The sequence below is a fragment of the Canis lupus genome, chromosome 29 (assembly GCF_011100685.1).
Source record: "Canis lupus familiaris isolate Mischka breed German Shepherd chromosome 29, alternate assembly UU_Cfam_GSD_1.0, whole genome shotgun sequence".
In the NCBI taxonomy this organism is placed as follows: domain Eukaryota; kingdom Metazoa; phylum Chordata; class Mammalia; order Carnivora; family Canidae; genus Canis; species Canis lupus.
Window position 1 is genome coordinate 4,295,688 of NC_049250.1, and position 24,150 is coordinate 4,319,837.

At 38.1% G+C, this 24,150-nt stretch overlaps 1 protein-coding gene across 7 annotated transcripts in view; it reads right to left on the minus strand.

The window, feature by feature from the left end:
* ST18 (ST18 C2H2C-type zinc finger transcription factor) overlaps positions 1 to 24,150 on the minus strand; it is a 145,591-nt gene that overhangs the window by 24,992 nt on the left and 96,449 nt on the right. For 6 of the 7 annotated variants that reach the window (XM_038579292.1, XM_038579290.1, XM_038579291.1 and 3 more), the window contains 4 exons: positions 23,313 to 23,506; positions 20,949 to 21,160; positions 12,277 to 12,522; positions 5,454 to 5,569 (listed from right to left, as the gene is read on the minus strand). In XM_038579292.1, coding sequence (XP_038435220.1) covers positions 5,454 to 5,569; positions 12,277 to 12,522; positions 20,949 to 21,160; positions 23,313 to 23,506 — 768 coding nt within the window. The remainder of the gene's footprint in view (positions 1 to 5,453; positions 5,570 to 12,276; positions 12,523 to 20,948; positions 21,161 to 23,312; positions 23,507 to 24,150) is intronic. The other variant, XM_038579294.1, reaches the window with a different exon arrangement.

The following is a 24,150-nucleotide window of genomic DNA, read 5'->3' on the forward strand; positions in this document are numbered from 1 at the left end:
GCCCCGGTGGCCCAGCGGTTTAGCGCCGCCTGCAGCCCAGGGCGTGATCCTGGAGACCCAGGATCGAGACACACGTCGGGCTCCCTGCATGGAGCCTGCTTCTCCCTCTGCCTGTGTCTCTGCCTCTCTCTCTCTCTCCTCCCTGTGCATTCTCATGAATAAATAAATAAGATCTTAAAAAAAAGAAAAAGAAACTATATGAGTTAGAGCATTTCCATCTCTCAGAGAGATATTTGATTTTTAGGGCTCAATCTAAGCTGAATTTACCTGGCTCTTCCCCCACCCCTCTCCCTAGATGGGATATTAGAAAAATGTGGTAGCTATATATACACGTAAACAAGTAAAGAAAAAAAAACAATGATTAACATTTGAGCTCAGTTATCTTGCAAATACCATTCACCCAATAAATGGAGAAACACTCTGTTCTGAACACTATACAATTGTAATATTCAGAGCATGAGAGATCTGTTGTAATTGCCTGGGAATCCCCATTTCAGAAATACATGGCCACCTAGTGTGCAAAAACAGCACTGCATTTTATTTTATTTTATTCTTAAATTTTATTTATATTTTTTAATTACTCCTATCAATACTGCTGGGAGAGGCAAAGATGCCAATGAGTTCTAAATCAGGAACTAAGCAATAAAGTATGCATTTAATTAGCTGCTAATTACCTTTTTTTTTAAAGTTTGGTGGTATAAAGAGGTCAAGGAATAAAGAAAGGACTGGAGACAGCGTTGTTCTGGGAAAAGCTCTTGTTTCAGATTCTGATACAAATTACAAATTTTCAATGAATAATCTTACCCAATTACATGTACCCATAGGAGCTTGGTGAAACATTCTAAGTTGGTTTGCAAATGAAAGTATTAACATTTAGAGAAAGGAAACAAGCTAGTTAGTTCCTTCAGTAAGTGGCCCTCAAACTCTAAGAAAATTTATTCTAATCAACGACATTAAAAAATCTTATTTTGCAAACAGTTTCTGATAATCAAAGTACATTTATCTGTTAGAAACATAAAGCAAAAGATAATTTTTTAAAAAAGATGAAACTATAGAGTATTAAGACTTTTATAAAACCAGTCTATTAGCACAGGTACATTAAGACGAGCAGTATCCATTGAAGCACTCATCTGTCTGGAAAATTAGGAAAGAACCGCGATGTCTCTAGAGTTAATATTCTAAGAATTCATGATTAGATTATATTTCAAAAACTGTTCCACTGTTTTTAGAACACTTCCTCTTTTGTACTTGCTTTGTCCCAGTGAGAAGTGTCCATCACAAAATAATCTCACTTCATGTCTCTGTTCAAAATGGTAATGCAGGTTAATTAATTTTGTACATGACATTTAGTTTGGAATGACTCTCACAATTTCCAAAAATCTACCTTCAAAGGATGAAAATTTGCCTTGTTTGAAGATACTCAAAATTATATGAGGAAGCAAAATCCATACAAAGATTTTAAAAACTTGAGTGGTAGCTCCACAAGGGAGTAAGTGAAGAGCTAATCCCACGTCACCTCTTGGGAGAAACAGTGTTTGGCGAAATGGAAGCTCTAGTGTATTTGGTACTACATTCGCCATGTCGCTCCAGCCACTGAGTCTCAGGTGAACATTAAACTCATAAGAGAACCTGATATTTTACCCAGTGATGTTTGCCTATGGAATCCACAAAGAATGAAGTCTAAGACTGTAAGAATCAGTCACATGTCAACACAATAAACCAGTGCTGCCCTAGCAAAAATTTCTTTGAGCACTTTCTATGTGCAAGGCCTGTAACAGCATTTGAGATGTGTTCCCTGCTCCTAACTCACTGTTCACGTAGCTGGGAAAGTGAGAGGCAGTATAGCAAATACTATACATACTGAGATGGTATGGATGTAGGAGAAAACAAAATCAATGAAAGAACACCTTTGGCCTCCTGGTGCCTCCACTCTAGTGGGGAAGGAAGACAATAGAGAATACAGGCAAGCAAAATGTGTGAGTGGATTAGAAGGTGATAAATACTGAGGGACAACTGGAGATCTGTCAAAAGGGGATAGGAATATCAGGACTGGGGGACTGGTGGTGATAAGTAGCCAGGAAGACCCCTCAGGTAAGTGGCACTTGAGAGAAGAGCTGAGGGAGGATGAGGACATATGGCACCCTGCTGAGGTCTGTCGCAGAAGGAATCACAACAGTGAGGCCCCGAAGACTTAGAGGAAAAGAGAAGAGGTGGCTGGTGAAGAGTGAGGGGCAGGGTCTTCCGGAGAGAGGAGAGATCATTCCCTGTGGCCATTGCAAGTGGGTCCAGAGGTAACGCAGGCCTGGGAGTCCTTGGAGTCCAGATGGTTCTAACACTGAGAACTAAAGAACTGAGTGTAGACAGTGGAGAGAAGAGGTTCTGGGACTGAACTCTGAGACATTCTATCTTTGGAAGGCTGCCCAGGAGTCTAGGCAGGTGAGGTGAGAAACTGTCCTAAGATGTGGTATCCTAGAAGCCAGGTGCAGAAGATAGAGGAGGAAGTGATCAGCTCTGTCAAGTAGGGTCAAGAGGACCAAGAAACCACACACAGATGGATTCTCTGGAGAAATTAAGGATGATACCAGTGGAATGATGAGATGAAAGCCTATCTTGGAGAAGGCCTATCAGGGAGATACGGAGCCACACTTTCTTGAGGAGGTTAGCTACAACAGGAAGAAGAGACAGGGGATTGAGGTGAAAGCCAGTTAGGAGAGGGTCTTTAATTTTTTAATTAGAAAAACTGAAACATAACTTTTATACCGAGGGATTCAGAAGATGCTGGGGTCTAAAAGGAAGGATTACTTTTTGCTAGAGTCTCTCATTGATTGGCAGCTTTGAATATATTTGTGTATGAATATACTTCAATATTTCACCATTTACACACAGAAAACGTTTTTCTGCATTTCACTTGCTCCCTCACTTACTCATGTGAAACACCACCCAGCCAGGACTATATGCTTGCTAAGGTTATAAATGTAGAAAAGCAACAGTTCCTGTCTTGTGTTTGCCTAAAACACCTCCTGCCCCCTCCTCCCTCACCGTCTATCCTGATATCTCTACTCCCTTGCCTGATAACTGGAGGTGAGGTGGAGAAGGAACCTAGGAGAGCCTGCCATCTTGACAATGCCCAGGCCAACTTGTATCCATGAGGGATTTGTGTGAATCACACTCTAAATTCTAATGACCCACAGTCATAGATCTTCAAGGTTTAAAAAAATAGGGCCACGCAACTGATCTAAATTGCACAATCTTCATTATTATCCTTGTAGAAATGTGGTGGCAACACCTGCGCTGTCCCAGCACACGTTTCTCTGAATTTCCCCACCTTGGACTCCCTTCCCAGCCTCCATTACTTTGTAAGACTTATTTTCCAAATATTTATCCAGTATTTTCTTAACCTATTTGAACTTACAGTACAAATCAATAATATCAGATGCCCAGTTTGGGAAAAAAGAAGCTTTTTGCTCCCATGGCAATCATTTTTCTTAGTTGTCCTCCTGCATCTCCGAACAGCCTCATTTCTGTGTTCTTTGTAGGCTTCCTCTTTGCCTCTCAAGGGCATGTGGGGATGTGTGTCCTCAAGGCCTCAGAGTGTTCTATGCCTTTCTTTCTATACTTTCTCTAGCCTCATGATCTCATTTCTGAGTCTGTACATCAGTGTTTTATTCTGTCTATATCAATGTTTTAGATGACTTTCCTGACATAGTCCAAGAGTGTATCCAGCTTCAGAGTAATTCTGCACGCTGTTCTTAAAGCACCGTGTCATTAATTCACTTTTCTCTTTAAACACCCATGGCTTGCTCATGCAAGACCTGCAACCAGGCAGTTTTCCCAGGGCTCCAGCCTGCTTGACTTCATGCCTGCACTCTCTCTCTCTCCAGGTCCTACTGGTTCTTAGGGCTCAGCTCAGAGTTCCTGCTCCAGAAAACTTGTCCTGCTCCTGGAAAACTTGTCCCTTCTCCTGGCCTTTACTGAAGTTTTAACTAGTACTTACTGCCATTGAGTGCCCTGGTCTTTAAACTCTTGTGAGTCACAGAACCCTTTGGGAAGGTGATGAAAACCATAAACTCCTTTACCCAAATAATGATTTGCATTAAGCATTATAAAGCTCATAGACTCCCTGAAGCACTGACTTGGACCTTTTTGGGTCAGAAGGTGTCAGATTAAGAACTTCTTATCAAAACATAAGCATTTCCTCAACTCATTCATCCAATCCAGAGCAACATTCTCTATCCCTAGACCCATTTCCTTCAAGGTGCTTTCCAGAAGGGCAGATATATGCCTAGTACATAGTAGGCATGCAAAAAATAGTTACTGAATAAATTAACAACTGTTCCACTGCCACAGAGAGAATAGCTAGACCCAACTAGTCCTAAAAAGATGTGATCCTTAAGATCCTTAAGAATGGATTCTGGGTCTTTCACTCCATCATCACAACTGACTTTATAGTATCGCTGAACTCATCATCATGAAAAATGTTAACTGATTTTTAACAGAATCCCAAAATTAAATGGAAAAATTCCACTCCAAAAAGAAAAAGCTGGCCTCTGCTTTCAAGGAGAATCTCGGAGTCTGTGAGAGAGGTTAGATCTATAGGTAGTAGGTTTTTTGTATCATCCTTATGCTAACAATATCATAATTATGTTATGGAAAGAAACATTAATTTGCTAATAGATTTTAGGGACTTCCAATTTACTGCAGAATCAAAAAGAAAATGGCTGCCATCTGTACCTCAAACACATGTAAAATTTTTTAAATTTCAACATAATAATTAAGTTCTAATTGTAATTAGTTTCTCAAAAAATTTCAATAGAGGCATGAATTAATGTACTTCCCAATTAAGAAAAATGTTTATGCCTTTAGTGGGCAAAATGCAATAATCTTGCTTTGAATACTATGTCCTAATGGTCTATGCCACAAGCATTAATAATTGTCACACTATGAAAACATATTATCCACTAGGCGTTTCATATTCTTATAGATTGTTTCCTTAGATTATCACAATACCATGAGATGATTCAATAGCTCTTCTCTATATTTAACAAATGAGGTTCAAATGAGTTTGAAAACTATATTTAAAGCCATGAGACTAGTAAACAGTACTATGGAGATGCTGCAGTTCAGCCTGACTCAATGGAGCAGAGCACAGTGGAAGGTTCTGATTAGCCAAACAGAACAAAACACATAAACATTTCTAATTGTTTTATATTGTTTTTGTTTTTTCAGTCATCCCTTAGTCTGAAATCATGTCACGTACACTTTTTTTCCCATAATCCTCTAAATTTTAAGCATAAATTTAGGTATGTATCGAACATTTAACTATTGACTGGTTGAAATTGCCCTAAAACACTCCTCAAGTCAGCTATTTAAACCAGGATATTACTACTTAAAATTATGAACTTGAGTCTCCTAATTCTAGAATCTCACAGAATATGCCATTGAAGATTGCTTACGTGATTAGTTCTTTTTTGAGATCTCTTGCATGGAGCTTGGGTTTAGGACTTGGTATGGAGGCCTCTCCAGGAAACTTTTTTTCCTCTAAATTTTCTAGAGAGCTCACTGGGTCTTTCTGGAAGAAAAAAAATATAGAAGTATAGAAGGCATTAGGGCATACTGGTAAGACAACTGTATTTGAAGTCATCAGGGTGGAATTTGAGTTTTAGCTTAACAACTTAGCCAATATTCTTCACAGGATTTGTACACAAAATTAATAAGGTGATAAGTATAAGGTTATATCCTAATTATTATGGACCTCTATCCTTGGTGAAGAATAAAAAAATTATAATTTATAGGGACATATTTAAAAGTTCACATTTTGCCAAGTATAACTACAGAGGCATTTCTTGAGCTATATAACTAATACATTTCAGATTTTATTATACAATGAATATTTCCTAGAGAACATAAGAATAGTTCTTTATATACATAGCAGCCATTGGTAAAACAAAAGAAATATTGCAAAAGTGAGCCACAAGTTTTTTTTTTTTTTTTGAAACACAAGTTTTTAAACAAAAAAAGAATACGTAAATTTAGGCTAACAAATGTCCTTTCTAATATACAAATAATTAACATTTAAATTGTTTGTTTAAATATATAATAAATGGTCCACAATATTTAGCCATTGAATTTGATTCTTCTGGATAATTGCTATTATTCTCACATCACTTCCTATTTTAAGTTACCTCTTTTGCTAAGTTGGTATCGTTTAGTCATTGGATGAAATTTCTTGCTGAATGATCACTAATTTTCGTGGCCTTCTTCTGAGCTTAATACTGATCTTGATTTCATAAGGAAGACTTAGTAATCCTTTCAAATAATTTTTTTTATTTTTTTTCCTTTCAAATAATTTATTTACCACCTGATATATTATCTTACAGAAGACTAATGATGGTATTCCTCAATTACATAATTAGCTTATTTTCATTTTCAGCTTATATCTAGTAAATATAATACTTTCTGGATTTAATACTAAATCAGATTGCTAATATAGAAAACTATAGAAATTATTCTAATTCTCAAAAGTACTGAGCTCTTTAAAATGAGATAACTATTTTGAAGCTTTCAAGGTAAGTCTCTTTTAAATCAAATGGACACAAAAATGCGATGGCAAAACATAATTTTAATAATCCTGTGTCTACACTCAAAATCAATGGAAAAGAATGGCCCTGGGTTTTCCCAACCAAGGAAAAATTCTATACCTTTATCTCAGTCATAAAGGTAAGTGTAATTTTTAAATTAATTACTTGGATAACAATTAAACCGTTTTCCACAAACCCTATAGTGGTAAGTACATTGGTAAACTATTTCAAGTAAAGCTATCTTTAGGCCAAATTAATAAAATCTGGCTTGGTACAATTTCTTTCTTCATATTATTTAGAAGTCAAAGTTCTCATTTTTTAAAATTGATATACGTAAAAATAGTAGGAAATAACAATACACCACTTAAAAATAAGGAGAATGGGTCTTGATTATAATTGCCCTCTAAGATAGAAAGAGAAGTACCACTTTGATGAGACTTCCATGGAATCTATAGCAAAATAGATGGATGGTGCTTATCCTTTTTAAGTTTTATAATATAAATGTCTAACGTGAAGTAATTCCTAATTATAAGACCCTAAACCTGGTAATGCCACCATCTATTCCATTTGGTGCTACCTGGATTCTACCCAGGTAGTGTTTCCCACTACAATTTATAAATGTCTTGGCTTTTTGAAAGTAGATACAAATGCTAAATCCAATATTGTCTCAGTGTGGAGCAACCTTTGTTTTTCTGTTTAGATGCTGATTTTTTTTTTTAATGGCATACAGTGAAAAAGAGCCTTTTATTATTTTCTCTATGATAAAACTAAGTATTCCTAAAGTATTCCTAAAGGCATTACATTTATAGGTGAATATATATAATTTGGCTGCTGAATCTATATATTATTGAAGACAAAGGAATACATGATTTTGAAGGAAATTATCAATTATGAAAATTTAAGTTATTATAACTAAAATGTATATAACATAATGCTTGCAGAATATATTGCATTTAATTTGGTATAGTAACATATGGTAATGTTTTAATAGAATAATTTTATTGGATATGACCTTTAAAATATTTTGTGTTCTTGTAATAACTATGGAATCCTAGCATGCAATTACATTATGAAATAATTGTCTTTCCCCCTTTTCTTCGCTCAGCATTCTACCCCAAGAGACCTGCAGAGAGCGTATGTACTAAAATATAGGTGACCATCACTGAAAGGATTCTTAATTTTGTTGCACAATCTATTAGATAAATTTTTAAATAGCACTGAGTAAAAAATAAGCCAATGTCATTTGGAAGAAATTTTTTCAAAATTTAAAATGTAATTTTAAAAATAATAATTTTATCCTGTGGATAGTGAGAGAGAATTTGGCATAGATATATTGTGTTTAGAAAGTATATGGATGCAATGAAATTCCTTTAATGTACAGATGGAAGTTTATATTGATTTCAGTAAAGACCAGAACATAATGGTAACATGAATAACAGATAATAGCATCTGGCACTTTTAACATTTTAAGCCCTGAAATCTTTGGAGAACTGACAGTTGAATGGAACTGACAGCCCTAGTTATTTCTCAGCACTTTCCTTTCGAGATTTTTTGAGTTTTTTCCAGATTCAGGAATTTTTTTTTTAGGGGGCATCTGGACAGGCTATTTCACTGAGAGAGACAGACAATATTTTCTGAAAATTACCACCAAAATTAAGCAACTGTTGTGCATATGAGCTAGATAGCAATGAATCAGGAATAATCACTCCATTTCTGGTTGTGTGCATGAGTGTGTGTGTGTGTGTGTGTGTGTGTGTGTATACGTATATGTGAGTGTCGTGTGGGATAGGGGTGGAGGTGCCAATGTCAAATCTGGAGCTGACCATCACCTGATCTTCAAACATTCACAGTCTGTTGCCTGGGCTAAGTGCAGCATCCAGGCGGAGCTCACCAGAAAAGACAGGAATGGACCAGTTCCTGTGACTGGTTTGTGTCGTTGTGTCCAGTAGATCAGGGTCAGGGGAAGTTTGGTTCTGCTGCCCTGAGAAGCACTATAAACCATTGTTGGGTCTCCTACGCCTCGCCAAGAACCGTTTCTTTTTCATTTTCTTTTTCCCTTCCCTTTCTAGTTGTCCTCAATATTCCCTAGCTGCCACCACTTTTTGATGGGCGGTTTAAGATTTTCCTTCTTTCTGTTCTCTCCCTTCTCTTTTTTCATTTTAGTGAAATGAAAATGAAATGGTCATAATTTCTATATGACCAAGGACCAACAATTTAACCTTTTTGAGCCTCAATTTTTCTCCTCCCAAAACTTGGACAATAATCCTGCTTTTCATTCTGCTTTTGTTAGGACAAGAGACACTGTATAAAGATTGCTTACCTTTATTCTTACTGAACTCAGTGTCTCTCTTCACAATGAGGACATTGAATACAACCTATTTTTTCAAATTAATAACTATCAAGTATCACAGTTCTCATTTATAAGATTCAGAACAGGGCAATAAACAGTGTCTATTTGTAGATTACCTCAGCACAGACGAAAGCACAAAGAAGAAGGGGTGAGAAACTGTCTTAGGAGTTACAGTGCTTCAGAAGCACTTTTGTGGGAGTGTGTCCCCATCAGGTATAGTTTCCCTCAGCAATGAATCACTCAGGGCCAGCTCACTGTGACAATAAAAATTAAGCTTAAGAAATATTTTGCAGGGATGCCTGAATGGCTCAGTTGATTAAGCATGGAACTCTTGATTTAGGCTCAGGGTGTGATCTCAGGGTGATGAGATCAAACCCAGCATGGGGCTCTGTGCTGGGTGTGGAGCTTGCTTAAGATTGTCTCTTTCTGATGAATGGATAAAGAAGATGTGGTCTATGTATACAATGGAATATTACTCAGCCACGAGAAACGACAAATACCCACCATTTGCTTCGAGGTGGATGGACCTGGAGGGTATTATGTTGAGTGAAGTAAGTCAATCAGGAAAGGACAAACATTATATGGCCTAATTCATTTGGGGAATATAAAAATTAGTGAAAGGGAATAAAGGGAAAGGAGAGAAAATGAGTGAAAATATCAGTGATGGTGACAAAACACGAGAGACACCTAACTCTGGGAAATGAACAAGGGGCAGTGGAAGGGGAGGTGGGTGGGGGGTTGGGGTGACTGGGTGATGGGCACTGAGGGGGACACCTTGCGGGATGAGCACTGAGTGTTATGCTATATGTTGGCAAATTGAACCCCATTAAAAATTTTTTTTAAAAGGTTTTCTCTTTCCCTCTCCCTCAACCCTCCCCCCTTTCAAACTCACTCATGCACACTTTCTCTAAAAATTTGTCAATCAAGCCTAGAGCAAGCACTTTGACTCTAAGAACTCACTTAACATCTTTAAAGTCCTCTTTTGGCAGTCTTAGTGACACTGAATCGCCACATAACTTCTCCATTCCAGATTTCAGAATTCTTAGGTTGCGAACTTTAGCAGTGAAAAGTCTGTACTGTCAGACTGGAAGTAAGTAAACCATTCTGAAAGGAGCAGAAATCTAATCTAAACAAATCCATTTTCCCCATGAATTTGCTGGGAAATAAAACACTGTCACAAATACATAAGCATTGGATAAGAACATCTTCCAGTTGAATCCATGAAGCTGCCAGGGTAAATCCAGATGTTTTTTGGAATTACGCAAGAAAAAGAAGATTGGAAATAAAGATAAAATATTTGTTATGAGACCTAATTTTCTGGCTATCTGAATGATAAGAGGTATAGCCAAGGAGGTTCTTGAGGTACTTACTAGACCTCCAAATGGGAGGAGTGTCTCAGAATATAAGAGTGCATTGTTAATACTGTTGCCAAGGCCAAAAATTATAACCAAGATCAAACAATACAAGAGACCATGAATGAAAACAAAAACCCACTTGATGCAAATTTGCTTCATTACTACTCAGAACTGAATCAGTATGTCCGACATTGGAAGGAAGATTTCTGGTGATTGACCATGGTTCATTAATAGCAGTCACAAGGGTGGGGATGGAAAGTCTGAGTCCCACCCTGCATATAACACTAAGATGCTACTGAACAAAAACAAGGTGGGTTTTATTCTAGTGGGATTCACCCAAGAATAGGGGCACAACTATGCCTACCTACTTTGTAAATACAGTCCTTCACGTGACTTGAGCCTTTTACTGAACCCCCATCAACAACAGATCTTTTAACTAGGATTAGGTTTCCTTTTGGTGGTGTAGGGTGGGATATGCCATGATCCCATCAACTATTGGACCAGCTGGAGATGAAGTAGTTTTATGAATGAGAGGGTATTCTTTTTCTCTAAAGCTCACTTCTACAGAGTGAGATTGAATCAACAATCTTGAACTCACTGAGATCGTGCTTCTCAATAACCTGCCACTGCTTCCTTACCTCCATTTCAGACCAATTGTGCAGAATGACCAGTTAATGTGATAATGATAGATTTACAGATTATAAAAATAAACAGAAGTTAGGTGTAACTGCTATTATTTTGCAGAAATCCAAGATGGCCGGGGGTGGGGGGGCGCAGAGGGGAGGGATGGGGTAGAGCGAAGAGGTACATGTTCGTCTGTCTGTGGTCATCGCTTAAGGTAAACCCGCTTCTAATACTTTGCAGGTATTACTTTTATAATGATCAGAGTCAAACATACACGATTTTTAGAAAAGTTTCTTTTAAAATTAGCTAAGACTATCCCCAAACACTTGAGGCAGATTTTGTAAAGCCAAGCAGAATAAAATGACTAAGACCAGCATGGAAGAATGTAATCAGAAATAGCTGTTGTGTGAATTCCCCTCCCACTTCTATGTGATGCTGTGGGTGGTAGTGACTAAGAGTCTGCCTTGGATCCTAGGGGGTCCTCCAGGAACCCATCCCTGACCACTTTACGTAGGGTTGGCATTTTTCTTCTTCATTGTGGGCCTGCTCGTGCTATTCCATTTGGTTCCCTGCCAGTGTTTCTACTATACTGAGCGTAGTTGTGGGGAGGGGGGACTTGTCTCATTTGGTGCTGCATCCTCAGGACCTGTGTTACTGCCTGGACATGGAAATGCCAGGAAACTGTGCTGAAGGGAGCAAGGAAAGAAGGGAGGGAGAAAGAAGATGGAAGGAAGGAAGGAAAAGAGGGTGGGAGGGAGAAAGAGAGGGAAGGAGGAATGGGAATTGGAGAAACAACCCGTCTTGTGATCACTACTGTTCATGTCAACTTATGCTCTGAGATGTTAAAGCATATACTAAAATCAAATTAGTTTCCCCACAAAAGTTTCTGAACTTCAAAAAGCTGAGGAAGGTGATGCACCCTTCCAAAGACAGTGGCTATTTTTTTTTTCTTTAAACATATCAACTCACAAGGAATTTGGCATGGTTTGTATTCATCCCTGATTTGATTTCATCTTCTACCGCTCAGAGTTAGTAAGTTGGCATTTCAGTGTTGAGTGACAGATTACACCTTACAGACATCTAAAGGGATGGCTAATATAATCTCTCATGCAGTGCACACAATTGCAGCCCTAATGGGGATCAAGTTCACTGCAGTGACATCATTTTAGTGAAGTGACAGGAAAAGGTGGATTCATTTATCAGTTTCTGGTGAAATTTAAGATCATCACTTTACCAAAGTCTGAAACAAGGTACAGAATTATGTGATATCTAAACAGGAATACGAAAAGTAACGTAGGAGGAAAAAGCTGAGAATACTCTCCAATCACATTCTGTCTTAAACTTAGTGATCGACATATTGAAACAATACCTCTTTCTCCTCCTCTGTCTTCCCATGAGTTTTGCTATAGTTGATAGGAGTATCCCAGCCCTCTTGATCACAGAGAGCCTGATAGAATGCTGCATTGACCAAAATGCTGCTTGTTTTGAATGGGGAAGAGGAAGGAGTTGGAACAGAAGTGTTAGAGGAAGTTAGGGGTGCAGCTTTGTCCAGGATTCGATTTTTTTTCAGGCTTAAGTCCAATGTGCCATTTTCATCCACTTCTATCTCGGCTCCCTGGTATACAATAGGAAACAGAAAAACATTTAAGCAGTTTGCAGTTATAGCCTAGCCATGTGGGGCTTTTAAGGGATAATTTTAAATGCAAGCTTTTATGTAAGTATATCTGATTTAAAATCTAGCTTTCTGATTTGCTTTGGTTAATGTTCAATTCTTAGGCAGACTTTTAAGAGCAGCACCATTAGTGAGCTTCGTGTTTCTGGGTTTAAGCAAAGTAGAGCCTAATATAAATAAGATGCTCCAAATGCTAAATGTATTGACTAACCCTGTTTTATATATATATTTTTTTGAAGTTTAGCTTTAAATCTCCTTCTCTGGCTTGCAGAATTATCACTCTCAATTCATCATTTATAGCATTAACACTTGAGTTTATAAAAAGGCACAACACTACTTCCCAGCTCACCCCCCCATTACAGTATTAATCTAACAGGAATATATGCAAAAATAACCAGCTGCAAGAGAATTTTTATTGGAATATTAGATTAATATGAATGTGACCTTTTCCCCTGGGTTACTTGAACCAGAAAAGCTTTGTTAGCTTGGTGAGGGAATGGGGTAGGGAGACAGACGGGCAAACTGTTGTTGATTCTGGGGGCCATTAGGTAGCAAGCTGCCATCAGGACTGTTTGGGGTTAAGTTGGACAGTAAAACTTCAGAATAAATGTGATTATTTTCCAGACGCATTGTATGAGACTTGAAACTCACTGTACCTTGCAGCATTTTCCTTGGGATATAGTTGGCTATCTCTTTGTGGTGGTGGTGGTGGTCTAAGGTACAAGTCCCAACACCTGCCCATGTGCTCTGGATCTTCCAAATGATACATGTGTAAGGACTGGCCCTGTGCTGCTGCCAACTGTGAACACTACCACATGATAACTCTCAGAGTGCAGAAGAGCACTCTCATCTTTTTCTTAAGTGGGCCAGATAAATACTCTCTGTATTTTCACTACCATCCATCAATTCACAATACAATCTTGGACAACGTCTCTACTCTTTTTCCTCTTGGCTGGCAAAGCAGGAGTCTCTTTGAAAATGTGAGCAAGATCCCTTAACGCACAGGGCAGCCAGTTCCTTCCCTGGGGATTCATGCTAACTCCCCATTTACACTCTGCCTCCTTCTCCCCAACACACACCCTTGAGGTGTGGGCTGTGAGGCTGTGCTCCAAAGGATCATGGCTCGCACCTGATCCAGAAAATAAGGCGCGTCTTCTGTTTGCTTGTTTTACCTGTGAAGTTCCTCTTCTCAATCTCTCAGCCTCTGAGGTAGATATGCTTTATTATATTTGTGGGAGGTAAATATACTTCTAATATGTTTGCACTAAGATGCTTTGGCTATATCTTTCTGTCCTTTTTAGCAAATAGTTTAATCTCCTGTGATAGTCCTAAGCCCTGAATTTGACAGTACAGCTTATCCGGGATAATGACTTAGTAACCACAACATCTTATGCCATCTGTATAATATCAAATACGTTTTTATACCAGCATTAATAAACCTTAGTTACAAAAATCCCAGATATTAACCATATCAGTGCCACGTGCTCTCTCTCCGTACTGTGACAATGTATCCTGCCGTAAGCACATCAAAATAATTCTTGGCTTCATAAATGATATATAACTATAGCAATGAAACAGAGCTATAGTAATCAAGTTTAATGGCCAATGTAAAGTAAAATGCTAAATATTGTAGTTGCTGACATTTTTCATTAAAAAAATAAAAAACTTGGGTTAAGACTGCACAACCAACATTCACATAAAATTCCAGACCTCTGTGACAGATGGCTTAGGAAAAAGAAGCCATGTGACTGGGCTGCAGAGTTTTATAGTGCAAAACCCATAAATAGTGCAGATTCGATCTCTCCGAAAAAATATCAACTATTCCAAGACAACGCTAATATATATTTTAGTTTTTACAGGAAAAAATCCAAATAGTAAACAAAAAAATTAGAGATTATCAGAGTTGTTATGATTCTACATCTTGAGTAATCATGAGCTGATGGGGGAACAAAATCTCTCCTAATGTTTAAAAGAGGCGCTCTTGTATAGCCCGCACCCCAGCCGGCTGCTCTGAGTACCTGACTTGATAGGGAGAAAGCACGTTTGGGCAGCAGGGTACAGATGGGCTTTAAGTGAGCGCACAGATGCATTCAACAATTACACACAGTACCAGAGAAGGGTCCCTTTCTGCCCATAGATGGGTGGATCACACGTTTACTGCACGGATTTTTTATTCAGAGTTTTATCAATAGACATCACTTCTCTCTGAGCTTGAAACTCCAAATGGCAGCACACAAAGGAGGGGGTGGTGGGAGAGGCCACAGAAGCAGGAGGGCATAACACTCAGCCAACATGCACCCCCGTCACCAACCGGGTATTCTGATTTCTAAAAGTGTCATTCGCCATTCTGGATCCTTATTTTAATCATTTAAATTTAAATTTAGAGGGTTTTTTTGTTTTTGTTTTTGTTTTGAGGGTAGGCATAGGTCTTTCCAACTTAGGAGCAACATCAAGGACCATCACGTTCAGCCACTTTTAAGGTACAGGTGTCAATATATGGTGTATTTATTAATTAAATTATTGAAAAAAATACTTAATGTTTTCAAGCTTCCATATTTTGAGGAAAAGAAAATTTAAAAATATATTGTTCCTGCCTTCAAGGAGCTTAAGTTATACATAGAGGAGATTGTTAGTGAAAGGTAATTTAGTAAATATAATTATTCAATGGAAATTTGAAATAATTATTCATTATATGATCCTTATCTGTACCATAAAATGAGAAGTGATTTAAGATGTCCACCAACAGAGAAATGATTAATGAAATTATGCTGCATCTATTTAATGGCACATTATGCAACCAGTAAGATGATAATTATAAGGATTATGTGACAATAAGGAGAAGATGTCTATCACAGAAAGTAGGAAACAACCCATATTCCTATATGCTTACAACCAGTGGAAAAGGGTAGAAATTTGTGTCCTGAAGAACAAAAGGGAAAACACATAAGTTACTGTACTTGTATTTAGAAGACAGTCTTAAGGCTGGTATCATCCAAATGACAGCATGATAATGTTTTAACAATTAAAAATTATGTATTCAGACATAGTGATGAAATAAAGATACCTTTGCCTTAAAGTTCTGACTGTGAAAATTGTTGGCTTTCAAAACACAGATATAACAATACATCACTGTTTTCTGTAGATTAAGTTTTCTGTTAACACAAAAGGGGTCACCTGCCATCTTTTCCCCTTTGACTTGACTAACAGGAAGCGTACAAATTAAGTGTCCCTCAGCTTAGCTCTGCTGTAATAAGTTTCTTGGTTTTCCTCTTCTGACTCATGTTCTTTCACTTTTGCTTCAGGGTGCTTTGTTTGAGGAGTATCTTTTCTATATTGAAAGCTACCTGACATATGTTTTCAAAGCAGGTAGGGTATTAACAATAAAAAAATGAATTAAATTATCTTATTCTTACCAAATAGTAATTGAGTATTAAAACTGTTAAGTTCAGAGTATAAATGTATTCAATATGAATGGAATAATGGAATTTCAGGGGAGAAATCAGTGTCTGACGTAAGATATGAATTTAAAATTAAATTTATGGGATGCCTGAGTGGCTTAGCGGTTGAGCGTCTGCCTTTGGCTCAGGTTGTAACCCTGGGGTCCTGAGATCGAGTTCCACATCAGGCTCCCTGCAGCCTGCCTATGTGTCTGCCTCTCTCTCTCTGTGTGTCTCTCTTATGAATAAATAAATAAATAAATTTTTAAAAATTAAATTAAATTATAACTTTTTGTAAAAATCTTTGCCTGAGACTTGGAACCAAAGTCAGTGAAAATTCTTAAGTTGGCCAGCAGTCTATATAACACATGATGATAAGAACTTTAAGAACATAAGAAATTGGATAGGTTTGAATTAAAATCTCAGTTCCAACAATTATAGCTATGCCAGTCAGAGAAAATTATTTAATATATACATACTACTATTTCTTCATCTGCTAACTGGGTTAATATCTTCTTTAAATAATTTCTGAAAGGATTAAAAAGAGTTAATATAAGCAAAGTGCTTATATAAAGTGCCTGGCACATAGTAGGTGTTCCATAAATGACAACAACAACAACAACAACAATAATAATAATAATAATTTGGTTGGCTTTTCAAATGCCAAAAGAGCCATTCCTATGCTACTGTATGCAGAGGTAAAGAGAATTATTAAATATATACACACGCATCAGTTGGTTCCTTGTGATCTCTGACCCAAGTTTCTCAATACATTTCACTCAGAATATACAGCATAATCTGACATGATATTAAAGTTACTGAAAAAAGCTGCTTTTGGATTCGAAGTATCCCAGGAGCCATTGGGATACTAGAATAGCCATACGGGCTATTTCTGATATCCAGCAGTGAGGATGCTGAAGTGTTATCATGTTGCTTCTAGGCCTTATTCAAGCACAAAACAGATTTTGAACTTTAAACATTTCAAGCAAGTGTCAGTTTTTTGTTTTCTTTTAAGGCACACTGTGCATATGCCACTTTGTCTAAACAGGTGGGGAAAACACCAAAACAAACAACAGAATGCTTGGCAAGCTGAAGTGATCAGGATAAAGATAGACCTTGTGCCTGTTCCTACCTCTGTTCCTGAGGGTAGGAGGAAGGAAGGAAACAGAGAGTGTCTCCAACACGTGTTGGCATGTGCCTGTGCTCTCAGGGGCTGGAGGACACGCTCAGTCTGTGCCTGTTGCCTGTTTCTACCGAACGCTGTGCTCATAACAGCAGCAATGGTGGCCAGACAGGAGGCGGAGTGGTTGAAATTGTGGCCCAAGAATGGTTTACAAACTCATATTAATTCCAAATTAAAGTGAAGGACATTATATCAATCTTAGAACCAATGAAAGTACTAGTATCGAGAGAGGGCTCATACTTCAGACAAAATTACCCTTAATCATTATGATATCCACTAATATTGATATTACTAACTTTTTCTTCTGACCTGATTCCTCAGAGATACTTAAAGCAACATACAGGCAATTTTGGTGGTGTTGTATACATGCTGGATTGTATTTTAACAAATAATTCCTTTTAAGATCTATTTTCAGGGTATAATGGACTTGTTTGGGCAGTGGTGAGAAATGTTAGCACTGATTTTCTCAATACAGTATCAGGAAAGGGTCCATGAAGGAAGCGTTTTAGTGTTGGGTAGTGTTGGGGCTGGGAAAGTTCAGAAAAAGACTGTTGTGGGATATCTGTATTGTCTCTCATTGGTTTTAGGCTGTGTAGGAACTCAAAGTTCTCTTGTCTCTCTGAAGACAGCCTCTGCTGTCTTCCCATAAGAACAGGGATTTTGCAAATCATAAATTTAGATCTCCCATTAAACTCTAAACTCAGAGTCAGCGTACTGAAAGATCTGTATTAGCCCCAACACGTGGGAATGGAGGCAACTTCAAGGTTAGTATCCTCTGGCTTCATTTTTAAATGGTAGTGCCCACACGTGACAGCGGGATCTGTAATTTGTTCTTCTACTGGGCTCTTGAAGCAATGTCAGAGAAGCTCATTCCATCAATGAAAGGACTGCATGGAGGCTGAAGGAAAATGGGCAATCTGCCCTCATCCAAGTTTTGAGCAAAGCCACCCATGCCTCCCCTGGATGCTAGAAGTGTCACTTCTGAAAATACAGCTCTCTACCTGGAACAACCATTTCTTTTTTTCTGCTTTGCCCACAAGCTCCTTGAAGGCAGAGTCTGTGGCTGGATCTAGTGGTTGTTTTGGGCAGTCCGAATCTCATAGACCATTTGGAGGGTGCTGACAAGAGTCCATCTGCCAGGATAACTCTCTAGTACATCAAAAAAAAAAAAATGCTTCTCAGCTAGAGAAGTCAAGAGCAAAGAGAAACTGTATGTCTCTATATCCTTTCCAAATAAGGAGCTCAAGAGATCTGTGGATTTGGGTAGCAGACATAAACATACTGACCATCATGGAGGAAAAATCACATCATAGTGGATAGAGAATCAGGCTAGTATTCCACAGGAGAAGATAGTTTATACTTAGTTAGTCCTATATTAAGTGGAGGGCAAGAAAGCAAAGTGCAACACTGAATAGAAATGGTCTAGATTGGGTACAATTTGATCAGAGGCCATTTTTTAGGGTTAATTACTTTGGCTTTTTTCTCCTTTTTTTGCTACAATAATTAATTTTTGTGGTCTTGGGATTTTATGAGGTTCTATTTTATATTTAGAATGTACGATCCAAAGAGAACAGAATTCTGCAAATTGTTACAGTGTGTGGGAATGTGCGCCTGGAAGAAGGATTCTGCACACAGTAACACTGTAGGGTGCTGTATTTATCCTATTTTAACCACCACTATGTCAAGTGAGATAATTTTCATGGGAAAATGGCTTTTTAAACTGCTAATATAACGAACTCCTTCTAAAAGTCGATTGGTACACTGTCTGTCTCTTCCATCTTCATCATCACGTCAATGGTTTGGCTTCTGTAGTTAAGACTTGGGATGGCTGTATGGAGGCCGAGACATGCAGTGCAGTTCCTGTCTCCCTGGGCAGGAGTATCCGCTCCATAGAGCAACCCTGGCACACAGAATGCTCCCAATAGGAGTGTAAGCATAGACTCAGAAGTCAGTTATTTGGATTTTTGGAATGTGCCAATTCAGCAGTCACATTTCTGACCAGAAAGTATTCAAAAAAAGAACAAAACATGTATTGATAAGGGAAAATACCTTCAAATTTTGGTCATCTTTGTTTGATTCATTGTTTGGCTCCAGCAACTAAGTGAACATGGGGAATATAATGGTTAAGGGCAGAATTCCGAAAAATGAAAAAAAAATTTACCTGTGCAGATGGAAACCACTCATTCCACAACCATTTACTCAAATAATTCAAGTGGCATTAATCATAATAATATTGGTCCTTTTATTCTCAAAGGACAGTCTTAACAAACCAATAATATAAGGCCTAAGAAGAAGATATTTTAGTATTTCTCCTACTAGCTGCATATTAGAATGTCCCTTTTAAAATATGGAATGTATTCAGGTTCTAAAACAAGAATAAGAATAAACTAAAGTAGCATCGTAAAGCACTCTAAATCATTCATTTAAGAAAATAATTTCTGACTTGAATTCCTTTGAATTTGGAGAGCTCAGTATTTTCTTTATAATTTTCAGAGGATACGTTTTTTCTTTGTTTAAGAACCTCATTTGTTTAAAAATTGTTTTTGAGTGGTTTTTGGCCACCAACTCTTCCTGGGGTTTACTTGGCTCGGATTTGTCCAGAAGCTAATTCTGATTCTTCTGTCAAATGCTCAATGGCACCGTGTTCCCTGCTCTCCTGAAGGCCTGGCACGGCACAGGTGAGCAGCTGACCACACCGGGGATGGGGCTGCGCTTACAGGGAAAAAGAGAGCTATCTACTCTAACTGCCGGAGTTTCAGGGTTAGGGTTTAACCCAGGACATCTCCACTTAAAACAAGGGTAAAATCTCTTCTCCAGATAAGCCTGGGCACTTTATTTCATCTGGTTTCAGCCTTCTAGGTAGGAAAATAATTTCTTTTAACTGAATACTTCGTGTAGATGGGAGTTACAGGCTCCAGCTGACTGCAAGAGCAGCTTTTACCCTCCCCCTGAGGATCTGAGGATTGCTGCTACTCTCTAGCCTGATAAACCCCTCCTCCTCAAAAGAGGAGACATGGAGGATCTTTGTTTTTTGCTGGCTTCAAGGTATCATAAACATGGATGTCTCCTTCTCATTGTTACAGAGGAGAGGTTATTAGAGAAATGTGATTAATTTCATGGGCCTCAGAAATGTGGCATCTTCATACACTTCACCAAATTTGATTTTGGATTTGAATGCCCTGAGTTCTCAAGTACCCCTGAGCCATCTCTTGTTAACTTAATGTATCCATGTTTTACTCTGTGTCCTCTGAGACTACTGTAGCAACTGAGACTACCTTACCTTATACAACAGTGATGTGTGCAACAATGACACCTCCTGAGTCAATTTTGCAACTGTTTTTCCAAGTCACTGCATAGTTGAACATTTCTTACCATCTTTGATTTACAGACAGCAAAATGCTTCAATTGTTTGGATTGATTTTAATGGCAAGCCTCTTTCTTGTGTTTCAAAGTCCCCAACACAAAGGTAGGTTTGATGTCTATAAATCTTCCCAACCAGGCTCTATAACTCACTTCTCCCCAGACTTTGGTACACTGCCTTCTAGAACAACACTCTTTCATTTCTACTTGCAGCCACAAAACCCATCCCTGTCAATGTGCCTCTGAGTCTCTTCCTAAGATGAGGAAGGGATGGGTTTTAGGGGTGGGGAGTGGCCGGAGTGGTAGTGAATATGGTTAGGAACATGAAAGGCAGTTTATTCTCACGGTTCAGTCACTGGCCCACCCTCCGGGCTCTTGGACTGGCCTACCTTGGCATGCAGACTCTGTGGTTTGTTGGAGAGGATGTCTGCAGCTTCCCTGCAGCGGGTGGAAAGGTTCAGGATGGCAGCAGCTGCTGCTATGTGGGTGTCTTCACTACATTGACCGTAGCTGTAAGAGCTGGCACGGCAAGGGCTCTGTGTGTGGGCGCCTGCACTAGGCAGTCGATTAGGAAATTTCCCTGGATTTGAAAAATGCTTTGCTGTTGAAGAGAGATTTGATTAGCAATTGCATATACGTGGCTTTAGTCATTAAATGGATTTGTTTTAAAGATATAACTTCTTGTGTTAAAATGTTAAGAATAAATTAAAACATGATCCATTATCTATTGGTACACTCAATGAAAGTTATTCAGATTGGTTTTCAAAGAAGCTCCCAGATCAGATGATATGATGGCTGGGAAAGAATGTCTATTCTCTTAATATTTTTTGTATTTACACTTCTTATGGTAAAAACTCTATAACTAATGTTATGGGGCAGGTGCACTGGCAGCATCCATGGTAAAAATTATGGATTAAAACTACACTGGCAAAACCCATCCGGGATTACAGAGGCTTAAGGCTTAAACATCTATGAGCTGTGCATGTGTGAGGACCAGTGATTCCAGTAGAGAAAAAGAAATGCAGCCTTTCAACATTTGTTTTCACAATAACAATTTCTATTTATTTAGACATCGAATTGCATTTTTATTATTTGATATGCAGGTTTGTTTTGTGCTTAAACCAGTAGAAGTTGTTCTTAATGTCCAACTAGATGGAACTAAATAAATGGCGGACTCTTTAATGAGCTCCCATTTTGCATATTTAGGTAGAGCATGATAAGTAAAGGACAGAGAAAATGTTCTCAGGGTGAGCTGAAAGGCAATTTAGTTATCAAGGCTGAGTTTCTGTTTTCTGTTTCCGTTGTGACAGCAAGGCATTTCTGAGAGAGAGAATTAACCATATTTCTCTTCACTCTGGGTGTTTGTAAACATCACTCAAAGTTATGGGAGAAACACCCACAATTTAAGTGGGATAATAAAAAAGCATTTATTTATTTATTTTGCTTCAAATATCATTTCTTCTAAACTTTGATCATTTTTCATGACTTTAAAAGATTACTAAATGTTATTCCTACAAAATGCCACTGGACATTTTGCATTTTTAAACTAACATCTGTGTTATATGAATAGATAGGATGTTCTTAACTAGCTTCACTTGAATAAAACACACATATGTGTATGTGTATGCATGTGTGTATATTTTGCATATAAATATAATAGAAAACATTGTGCATGTGTGTGTATATTATTTTCCGAATCTAACAGGTTGTTTGTATTATTTATGTTGGCTGAGCCCTCTTTTTGGAAAGAATAGATAAAATATCTTTTGGAGTATAAGGTACTTGTTGACGGGCCAACTCCTTTCAAGTCTGTTTATCACTGCTAGGTTTCATACAGCATTCTAGTTCTTTGAAAACATGATCAGCATCACAGAATGAAGCACATACTCTGTGTTCCTAAAAGCACTCAGTCTAGGTGCCTAGGTATGAAATCAAAGGGCTTCCATGGATTTGCATGTTGTAAAGAATCCATGGTCTATGTAGGACTCAAATTGAAACATTATTTTGCTTCTTTCCTTATGATACCATAATTCAGATTTCATGCTTGGGTTTATCCCAATATTTTCTTTCTTCCCTTTTCATTAGAATAATCAAGGACTCTAAAACACTTGGAGAAATTGTATGTATTATAGCATCTTATAGTTATGATCTTCTACATGGATGTGTTACCATTAGAGTATTAACACATTTTAAATGATTCAGTACTAGTTCTTAACTATGTGGGTAAACATCTCTATAGTCACACATATTGCGTCTATTGTAAAATCTTGATTTCTGAACTGTGAATTTCTTCTAAGATTTTTCACATTTTCTCTCTCTTTCAGTTTAAATGCTTTTTACTGATTTAAGCACTACTTTAAGTAGTGTTTCAATATTTTACCTTTTCAATTTCCATGATTTCAGCATGAATAAAAATTACTGTATTGTGATGACTACTACAGTTTTCATCAATCCCAATCCTAGCTAAATGTGAATTAAATATTTCTTTGGAATTACTGTATTTTGATTCAACAGTGGCATGATATTTGGAGAATAATTAACCCATTAACTATTCACCATATTCAGTGTTACTTCATGTACAATCAGTAATACTGATCATCTTATAATTGTTTTTCCTTATTTTACTCCACTGTACAATGTATTTTCTCTCCTCCCTGTAGTATTCAGCGTATTCTGAATTTGGGCACCCCTACCTCCAAACACACATAAACAAGATGCATTCCTTGGAATGAGGATTAGAATTTGAAGCTTACATTCAGGAAATGGTGGTGTTTTTCGTCCTTGACCTGTTTGTACGAGGGGGCGTTTACCAAAAACCTGGGCATCGAAACTGGCATAGTCGAATGGTACTTTTCCAAACTTCTCTTGTTCTTTTGACACCATGGCTCTGGGAGAGGTGATGGCTTGTGATCGGAAATTGAATTCAATTTGTTTCACCAAGCTTGTCCTGAAGAAAGAGGGGAGAGTTCAAAAGAACTGTGATGAAACTCTTGGTGAGCATATTAGCATCAGAATTTAAAGCAGATCGGATGTGTCATGCCTGTCGGTACCCACAGAGACAGTGCACTATGGAAAAGAGCTGTGGTCACAGCATGATAAAGCAGAGTGCTCTGTGCCAAGATTGAGAAATGGGAGGCACCGAGGGCTCTGGAGAACTCTGACGAGGCTGCAGGTTGTGGGTCTGAGTCTCCCACGGGTAAAAGAGGAATGTGCAGTTTTGCATTCATTTTACGCAGATGCAAGGAGTGGCAAGTACTTGACATCTGCTAGCACTTTGAGCATCACCTAGAAAAGTTCCGTGTAACCATCTTTAGGGCACTAACAAGATGTGCACATTCTGTTTATTAAGACTGTTAATCAGATTGGTGGTGAAAAGTGCTGATTATAGCTGGTGGGGAATGGCAGTGTGGTCAGCTCAGAGGAAGCAATGCTGGGCCCCGCTGTCCTTCAGCAATGCTGACAGATGCCTGCCACTTAGCAGGGGTAGTGTAGGCACCAGAAACTTGACTTCTGAATTGTGAGTTTCTTAGCCTTTTCACCTTTTTTTCCTTTTGTGTGTCTTTCTTGATGTAAATAATACTTCAACGTTTT